This window comes from Meleagris gallopavo, chromosome 7 (assembly GCF_000146605.3).
Source record: "Meleagris gallopavo isolate NT-WF06-2002-E0010 breed Aviagen turkey brand Nicholas breeding stock chromosome 7, Turkey_5.1, whole genome shotgun sequence".
Taxonomy (NCBI): Eukaryota; Metazoa; Chordata; class Aves; order Galliformes; family Phasianidae; genus Meleagris; species Meleagris gallopavo.
Genome location: NC_015017.2, coordinates 28060652 through 28071058, shown reverse-complemented (window position 1 = coordinate 28071058; position 10407 = coordinate 28060652). Strand labels below are relative to the sequence as shown.

Sequence of the window (10407 nt, the reverse complement as noted above, 5' to 3'; positions counted from 1 at the left end):
TCCGTCTGCCTGCAGCTCTCTCCTCCTCTGCCGCGCAGGGCTCCAGCCTGCCACACGGGAATGGCCGGGGGGAAAGGGAGTGCTGGCAGGAGCGACTGCTGCAGCTGGCCGGGGAGGGTCTGCGGACCCCGTGCCCTTGTGGGCAATCTGTCCGGCTGCAGGAGGACCAGGGAAGGGCAGATGAAATCTGCAGCTGAGCCAGATGCACCCGCACAGCTCTCGGGCCATCTTGCCAATGGCAGCTGTGACGCATCAATTCTTTCCATGCAGCTGAATTCATTTTTTCCGTCTGTAAATCTAGGTGGAGAACGGCAGTTTTCGTTCATCTCTGTGGAAACACTGTGATGGTCCACGCTAATCTCAAAACTGCAGCTTTGTGCTGTGACTGCCTGTGTAGACCTGCTAGGGCCTAAAACTACCCGCTTACTGGCATAAAAAAGAATAAAAAGCCAAAAATGAAACCCGCAGTTGAAGAAAGGCTCTTGGATAAAAATACATTGAAGTATGCACAAGACAGAGGCTGAGCGAACATTAATATGGCCCTGTGCTTTCTGCCAAAGGGCTTTAATTTCGTTATCATGAAATCTGCCGGGCTGTTGCACTTTGGTATGCAAACATTTGGAAAAAGTGAGACAGACGCTGCCAAAAAGGAAAAAAAAAAAAACAACAACATTTTTTTACAGCTATTTATAAGCACTTAGCACAGCTCTCCTGGGTTTGGAGCAGCTTCCCCCTGTTTTCTTCGTCTTTCCCCCCACAACTCTTCCACTTCTAACCTCGCCTCCTTCCCCCGCCATCGCACCACACACAGAACGGATCTCCAGGGACTGCGCCGCGGGTCCGCGTCGATCCCGTCAGACACGTTCTTCCCGCGGTCTCTGCTGCCACCTCGTGGCCATTGCGCGGAACTACCGCTGTCTTCCGCCGAGTCCCACCAGCACCGCAACGCATGCGCGTACAAATGCGGAAGTGCCGTTCTAAGCGCTCCGCGCAGCGAATCCGCCGCTCTCTATGGTGGTCAGTCCTCCAGCTAAGAGCGAACATTCGCCCGTCATCTTAAAGATAGCAATTGTTTCCACAAATCACTACGGGTACGGGCAAGCAGTGGGATTCTTGGACCGCCGGCTCATCGATATTCTCCCCCTTCTAACCCAGGCTGCTCCTCGTCCATTTTCGCCGATGTATGCCCGAGCCCACCCGGGAACGGACGGTTTCGGCTCACAGTGCGCATGCGTCTCCCTCTTTATCTCAAGGCGCATGCGCCACTCTTGCAGGGGCACTGCGCATGCGTTTGCCTCAAATCATCTCTACGCATGTGCCAATATTTCGCACCGTAGTGTGCATGTGCCATTCTTGGGACGGGAGTGCGCATGCGATTTTTTCGACATTGCAGCTCGCGTGCGCTACCCGTGGCTCCGCACTGCTCATGCGGTTTGCTCGGAGTAGCATTGCGCATGTGCCTTTCTCGGCATTGCACTGCGCATTGGTCAGCCTCGGTTCCGCAGGGCGCTTGCGTCAGTTTCCTCACCGCCGTGCGCATGCACGCTTCCCGTCACCTCTATGCGCATGCGGCAGATTCGCACCGGACTCTTGTTGCTGCAACGTTCACGTATGTTTCTGCATGCTCATCGTCGGGCATACACCTACGCATACGCTGTTTTCGACGCCTCATTACTCATGCCGGTGCATGGTTTGCTGGGTGCCTAAATGGTCTGTTCTCAGAGAGGCTCGGGCGTAATACCGGCCGAAAAAATAGACGAGGACCATTGATCTCTGGAAGAGAGAAAAGGATCATGTAGGCTGTCCAAGAATTGACTGCTCACTCGCATCTCAGGGCTCCATAGTAACAGATTCTATTGAAAAGCTGCTTTGCGCATGCGCACTGCTGCCTGGAGGAATAAGCATTACAAAGCTCGGTCGATGGCTGCGCAGAGCGACGAGCACGTACTTACACCACTTCTGCGCGCATGCGTCCTGCTGCCGGCGGCAACAAACAAACGCTGCCGCAGTCCCATCGATTGGCCACGCGGGGGCATCAGAGACCGCGGAAACAACTTCGACGCAGTAGTCACAATTGGCCACCAGGCGGCACCAGAGACCGTGGAAACAGCTCCGACGCAGTTCCGCCGATTGGCCACGCGATGGCACCAGAGACCACGGAAATAATTTCACCGACGGGATTGATGCGAATCTGCTCCACAGGCCCCGGCAGAGGAAAAACACAGAAGGGGGGAAAAGGGAGACGACGAAGACGACAAGGAAAACTTCGACAAACCCACCAAACCTGCGCTCAGTGCTTATGAATATCTGTCAATAAATCAATAACTAGAAATTGATGTTGTCGTGATTTTTATTCTATTTTTTTCAGCCAGCATTTGAGATGATGAAAAACCTGGTATCAATCGGACAGATGTGTTGCAGCAAAGCCAAGGATGGTTTAATCAAATTTTGTTTTGGCACCAAATTTGTGAGAAACGCTCAAAAATTTCAGGTTAGGCAAGGATCTCAGCGATAGCAACAAAGTTTATTCATTACTGCAGTAATGGGCGCACGCCCCCTGTTGGCAAGGTAGAAATTCTCTTCTATACTCTCTCACAGAGTCTCTCCTGACTCCACAGCTCGCCTGGCGCTCGCTCACTGGTTGAGCATCTCATGCTCACAATCTCCCCGACGATCTAGCTACGATACATTTCCATTACAATTGTACATGGAAATGTAAGTACATTACCAACCTGTTGTTTTTTGGTATGTTTTTACTCTTCCATGGAAAGAGGAGGGCAATAATTCCAAGAATGAGCACATCCGTTCTGTCCCGTGCTGGGCTCTCTCTCCCCCCTGCCTATTTGCCTTATCTTGTGCCTGGGTCAATTATACCCCAGTCAGAATGTCCCAAATCTTTAACTTTTCACTCTGTCCAGTAACTTACTTAGTGGAAGAAAAAGAGCTATTTCACAAAGGGCTATAAGTTCAGTAAAGGCAGACACCACACACAGAAAATACTGGAAGCTTCTACTGCAAAAACACAATCAACTTCTCACAAGACCAACGCAAAACAGCTGAGCAACTCTTAGGAGAAACGTAGCAGTAACAGCTTCCGTACCTGGCCACACCACTCTGAGATCCCATCCGGGTCACCCAAGGCTTGTAAATATCCACTGGATTGATTGGTCTTGATATCAAACGATTCGTCGGCAGTTCTTCCATTCACAACTGATGCCAGGATCTGCCGCAGGGACTTCTGACCACGGGCACCACGCCTGAACTGTTTTAATAACAGTGGGATTCCCAGGAGTGGTTTCAAGAATTTGGTCTACTTTTGACCCAAAGGAAGAATTAATACGAAATGTGAGGTATAGATAAACCATCATGAGGTGTGCCTGTCAGCATCACCTTTGAGAAACAGATAATGGATTTGTAATAAAAATCTTGGTTCAGCAGTAACATACAAGAATATATAAGAATAATACAAGAACACTTTGCAAGGAGGCAAAGAACTTTATGACCTCTGTCTGGGAAATCCAGCACTGCTTGCCCGCAGACACCTCTTTGGCAACTGTTCTACATGCAGCTGTGCATTCCATTCAAGAGTACAACTCAAATCTACTAAGGAAACAAAGGGAATTTGACATAGGCAGAAGAAAAAGAATGGTATGTTTCTTTCAGAATTTAAAATAAACAAGTAAGCAATCAACGACTGAAGCCATTCCTAGAACACCGCTATGGGAAACATAGCAGCTACTGCTCCAAGGGGGAAAAAAAAAAAACCCACACACAAAGAAAAAAAACAAATTTCTTGTAGATGTTACCTGTTCAAACACATATACCATCCTCATACTTTAAAAGCATTAAAAAAATAAAAATAAAATGCATAGAGTAATCTCCTCTAACAATATGTATATTTGGTCTAGGCAGCAAGTGACACAGCTCTGTATCAGAAAGAACTGAAGTCACGAGCACAAAGCTCCTAAGTTCCAGACAAACCAACCCAATGTCCCTATGGACAGGCAGAATCCTTAAGTAGGAGAACTCTTCTTCTGCAATCGTTCTTCTAAGGATACATGGTAGGTAAGTGAAACAGAGTATGAACTTAACGGGAGGAAGACCTGTAAGAGACTGCAGAATGAACTTCTTCTACGGCATTGACGTGGACCCACAGCACAGTCCCTGGCGATCCATTCTTTCTTTCTTTTCATGACAAAGGAAAAACACAACATTAGAAGACGAAAGGCGGGCGGGGGGCGGGGGCAGGGAATTAAAGAAAAATTTATTATTTAACTGCCATTGGCCTCAATTCATTCTGTTGGTCTCCCAACAGTACATTTCCTACCTGCAGCATAATTTTGTTTTTCATTAGCAACTCAATTCTGATGTCTGTGAAACTGAGGTCATTTTAAGTTGCTTATTGGATGGGATCAAGATTACAACTTCCTCACACAGTTTCATTAGCTCAAGCTCCTCCTGAAAATCTTAGTCACTCTGGTTGAGCAAGTGGGCAGATTTCTGAACCACACCCATAGATGCATTCTGAGGATTAACTAAAAATAAGTGACAAAACTTCAAGAGGATGGGAAGCATAAAAGAAATACGCATATTATCAACACATAGACAGCATGTCAAGCAGCAGCCAGTCCTTGATAAAGGTAACAGCAACATGTCTGAATAGCTTCTGACAAAATCTGCAAATTCTTGTACAGAATAAATCATGACAGATGTTGACACTGAAGAACAAACTAAGTGTCAGCCTGGGGTAGTCCACATTACTGAATTTACCTCAGAATCTGGTTTTATTTCTCAGCAGCAAAAGTACTATCAGGAATGAAGTTTTCCTTTTGTCTGAGCAACTACCCACCTCCTTTGCATCACTTTACCAACTTCATCTCAATTGATCTTCATAACTGTCTTGATGTTACACATCACGCTGGCAGTATCTCTGACAAATAGAGACTCAAGGCATATTAGTTTTATTCTTTTGGCAATGCTCATTGAGGGTTTTTGTAGTCTTCTTGTGCACTGTTTGAACAGATAAAAACGTCGCTTATCTGGGATTGAAGAACTGCCACAACAACAAAAAAAAGCAACTTAAACTCATTTTGGGAAGAGTAAAAAGTCATCAGATTCTGCATTCATTTAACAGCCTCTTACATGGTCTCTGAAACACTGCAGGTGATCTCTGTAATGCCTTCAGTCTTGTTACATCCTAGTCACTGAATCTATACAAAAGAATGCCAAAACAGGTTCAGATAAAACATTTTTCCACAGATATTACTACCCAAAATGTTTAACCAAAAAAAAAAAATCAACATGGGGCCTTTGCTATTACTTGATCCTTGTGCGCTCATAGGTAATCCAAATGTATTTGATATGCCTTCCTTTGTTCATAGCCACGTCACTGGGACCAAAAACAGAAAACAAGCACTTATTTTATTTTTCAAATTTAAGAGAAGTAATTACAATTCTAAGCTTCTTTCTGCTGCTCCACTTCCAACTTCCCTTCAGCTACATAAAACGTAACGGAGACATGCTCATCTTACAAGAGATATGCAGTCAAGTAGTATCTATTTATTCCATAGTTGTCATTGTGGGAGACATGAAATTGTCCCCACGAACAGTGTTTGTTATAAGAAGAGCATGTGCTACCTTGGCAGGAACAAACACAGATACAGAGGTCAAATGAAGTGCTCATGGAGTACAAAGCCTAAATTTCACTTGCAAACATTTCAGTTACAACTCTGGGGAAAGATTTTTTTAATTGCTCTCCTGTAAATGTGACCAACTTTATCCCAAATAATCACACCATATGTTTCACGTCCTCAATTCTTCACATCCCTGGACAAATGAGAAGAGCAAGAGACTCTTACTCAGGCATGCTGAAAGTCATGTTGCCTCTTCTCAGTTCGCAAGGAATTGCAGTGATAATACAATGTGATGACAAATTACTAACATAAAGACATACGACATACTTCATATTGTCTTATTTCCAAAACAATGAATCAGATGATGAAGTGATAGGTAAAGATTCCTCAAACTTGTTTTTCCTCTCTGCAGTTCTGCTTGAGGAGAATTTATTGCTTATATATCACAAAGAGAAGTAAATTCTATACAGAGACTCTTTGGGAGATGTCAATGGTTTACGGGCTGGTTCGGCCCGGTTCCGTGACTAGAAGGGCGGAGGGATCCGCGGATCCGCGCCCCCGGAAAGGAAAACAGGAGACCCCGAAATAATTGAAAACAGTGGCAACAATCTGAGGTGAAACAAAGTAATTTACCAAATATGGTATCAACAGAATTTTATAAGGAGAGAGAGAGAGTGTGTGAAATTGAAGGTGGATCGGCCTCACCACAACGCTGAGATGAGAAGCGCAGACAGAGAAGCGCAGGCAGAGAAGAGAGCATCAGGTGACCTTGCCGGGAGTTCTATCTCCTCGCTGACCGCAAAGCCCCCTGGGGAAATGTAGCTCTTCTTCTCCTCCGGACAGGCACCCGGAACTTGAGCATCAGCAGTCAAACCCCCAGTGCATTACATGATGTTATGATGTGGAATACTGATAACGAAAAATCATGAAACCATGACAGGAGAAGGAAATGCCTTTAGATAATCTGTAAAATGAGAAGCTAATCATGTGTGGCAACTCTTTGTGTTGAACATAACTAGTCAATAAGTGTGCCTATAGAGAGCAACTGACAGGTTTCAAACAGAATCAAGGGATTTCATACTTGGATGCAAGTGATGGCTGGAACTTGTTTCTTCAAAAAACTCATTCTGGAGTTGAATTCCTGACAAACAAGATAGCCTCGACAGCAAGGCGGAAGCTTCACAATCAGGTTCTCACAGGCCAGCCACAATTACTCTCCGTTGTATACTATCACGACTCCAGATGTAATGCTCTGGATTAGTATTATGGTAGAAAGAAGAGCCAGAAAGAGATAACAGAGATGCAAGAAATGGGATGTTATGCAGCACCTTCTGTATTGTGCTCAAGAGAAGCTTACAAGTTGCCTTTCACTAAACAGCAACGCCACAGTCCTGTACCCCTTTATCAACAGAATAAGTTTTCTTCAATAACACAGAAATTTTGACATGCAAAGGTAAGCAACGCATGGTGAAGTTATGTTTGTTAACGTTACTATAGTCTTTAAGTTAAGGACAGAAATGGTGGCAACTTCAGCTTTAGAGAAAATGAGTACATACGCTACCCATATCTCCTCATGACAGCTGCGTTTCATTTTGCACAAATTCAGCCGGTTCATCCCATCCTCCCTCTTTGGGGTAATAGGGAACGTGAGCTGGGGTTAGACCTTCGTGAGGCAAGTTAGTTTTACCCTGCTGATGATGTGTTGTTGCGCTAGTAATCCTTACTAGGATTATATACTATACTATATCATACTAAAATATTAATATACTACTATTACGATACTATACTACAATAATGATAGCCTCTTCTCACCCAGCATTTCACCCGTTCACTGCCATTGCCTTCCAAAAGCAGAAACAGCAGTGTGTTGAAAGCAGGTGTCTCTCTCTTTCCCATTGTCTTGGTTTTATGATTTTTTGTTACTGGTATTCCACATCATCACCTCGTGTACTGCACTAGGAGTTAAAGAATTAATGCTGCGGTTCTGGGTACCTGTCCAAGAAGAGAACAGCATCTCCCAGAGGACTGTTTGCTGTTCTGTTACCATTTCCACTCAGAGGAAAGGATAAGAAACGTTTGCAGATCACAAGACCCCCCTTTTTCATTTGTCTGACTTGTCTCTGTTGCAGGTATCATATTGCTTCAGGTTACTTATACAAAGGCCTTTGGTTTTTGGACAGTCATTTTATTTATTAGCTCCAATTCTAATCATATGGTATTATACTGTATTATTATGTGTTGTCTTGCATTCTGATATCCTATTTAGTACATTAGTTTGTTTCTCCTCAGATCATTGCCAATGTTTTTAGGCCCATCTCCCTACCCTTTCCCCTTTTCTCTTTGCCAGAGTGTGGGTCTGTGGGTCACCCTGCTGGTCACAGAACTGGATCAAACCAGCCCTTGAAATGTTGACACCCAAATACAAATACTACAGCAAGGAAATACATACACAGAGGTTCCTTCCTCCAAGCAAGAGAAGGAATACTTGAGTCTCCGATGAACTAATACGAGAACTACCTAAGCACAACACATTCTAGAAGTAGAGAATATTTTATGGTTAACTTTTTATTTTCCCCTGCATTTTTAAATTATTATTATTTTTAAATAAAAACTTGAGTTTACAAGGCAGCCTCAGTTTCCTATAACACAAGATTCTAACAAGACGACATCCATAGCACAAAAGAATTCTCCTCAGAGATTTTTTTCCCCTATGGTTTCCATTCTACATGCAATAATCTTGAATTTATTGCACTAACAGTTAGCTATTTGAGGTCCACCTGTTGCCATTTTTCTTCTCTTGACTTCTGCCAATTCTTGCTGGTGTCTCTACACATTCTACAGTGACTCCGTGCAGCCCAACATCTGGTGAGTGCAAGGCACTCAGGGTACGGCTGGCATCTCCGTGATCTACTGCTTCGTTAATGGCCAGAATTAGTAAGGAAACTTCGACAACACAAGGAGATGTTACCTGAGCAGTCAAGGGTTCAAGCGACTCACAACAAATATAAGAGAATAGCAGCAAGGCAATGTGTGAGTGTAAGCAAACGCTTTATTGTATCTATAGATAAAACAAAACCCTGATTAAAAAGACAACTTTCTGTATATAGATCTCTTTAGTATGGAGTGTCCAGCTGTATAGCTTACAGTGCCCGACAACACACAAATTTTGCATGCTTAGTCCTACCTGAGCATCCAGAATTCTATGGGTCCCAATGAGATGCATCCCAGAGTCCCGAGGGAATTAGTCAATGGAGTCACCAAGCCACTCCCTGTGATACTTGAAAAATTGTGGCAACCAGGTGATGACCCTGGTGACTGGAAAAAAGGCAAAATCACATCCATTTTTAAGAATGGTAAAAAGGATGACCCCAGAAATTACCAAGCTGTCAGTATTACCTCTGTGCCAGGAAAGACCATGAAGCAGATCCTCCTGGAAGCGATGCTAAGGCACATAGAAGACAAGGAGGTGATATGGGAGAACCAGCATGGCTTCACCAAAGGCAAATCCTGCTTGACTTACCTATGGTCTTCTCTGATGGTGCCACTGCGTCAATGGACAAGGAAAGAGCCAATGATGTCATCTATCTGGACTTCAGTAAGGCCTTTGGCACAGTAGCCTACAATATCCTTCTCTCCAAATTGGAAAGAGGTGGATTTGAAGGGTAGACTGTTTGATGGACGATGACCTGGCTGCAGGATCTAATCCAGAGAGTGGTGGTCAATGTCTTCATGTCTGAATGGAGGTCACTGGTGAGAGGTATCCTCCTGGGGTGCTGGGACCAATACTCTTTAATATCTTCATAAATGACATTGTCAGTGGGGTCGAGCACACACTCAGCAAGTTTGATGATGACACTGAGCTGTGGGGTGCGGTCAACATGCATGAGGAACGGGATGCCATCCAGAGGGACCCAGACAGCCTTCAGCCTGATGATGTTCAATAAATCCACATGCAAGGTCTTGCACCTGGGTCAAGGCAACCTCCATTACTAACATAAGCCAAGGTATGAAAGGATTGGACGCAGCCCTGCCAAAAAGGAGCTGGGCATACTTGTGGACAGGAAGCTGAATATGAGCCAGCACTGTGCCCTCATGACCCAGAAAGCCAAGCATATCCTGGGCTGCATCGAAAGAAGTGCGGCTAACAGGGCAAGAGAGGTGATCCCACCCCTCTGCTCTGCACTGGTGAGGTTTCATCTGGAGTATTTCATCCAGATGTGGAGTCCTCAATACAGCAGAGACATGGACCTGTTGCAGTGTGTCCGGAGAAGGGCCACAAAAATGATCCAAAGGATGAAATCTCTCCTATGGGGACAGGCTGACAGAGCTGGGGCCATGCACGCTGGAGAAAGCTCCAAAGAAACGTTATAGCGGCCTACCAGTACTTGAAGGGGGGCTACAGGGAAACTGGAGAAGGACTTCTTATAAGAGCAGGTAGTGACAGGATGAAGGGAAATGGTTTTAAACTGAAAGAGGGTGGATTTGGACTAGATATCAGGAAGAAATTCTTTACTATGAAGGTGCTGAGACACTGGAACAGGCTGCCCAGCAAAGTTGTGGATTCCCCCCTCCCTGGAAGCATTCCAGCCCAGGCTGGATGGGGCTTGAGCAATGTGGGCCAGAGGGAGGTGTCCCTGACTATAGCAGGGGGTTGGAACTAGATGATCTTAAGGGTCCCTTTCAACCCAAACCACTCTGTGATTTTTGTTTGTCATGAATAAGGACGTTTTAGGAGCTTCATTATTACCGACTTCAGACAGTTGGGGTTTGAAAA

General features: G+C 44.9%; 1 protein-coding gene across 1 annotated transcript in view; it reads right to left on the bottom strand.

Moving 5' to 3' along the window:
• The window catches only part of NAA20 (N(alpha)-acetyltransferase 20, NatB catalytic subunit), a 4202-nt gene extending 3251 nt beyond the window's left edge, over nt 1-951 (bottom strand). Inside the window, exon 1 of the mRNA XM_019617412.1 lies at nt 777-951. Within this exon, the coding sequence (XP_019472957.1) occupies nt 777-951 (175 nt within the window). The remainder of the gene's footprint in view (nt 1-776) is intronic.
• Between the last annotated feature and the right edge of the window lie 9456 nt (nt 952-10407).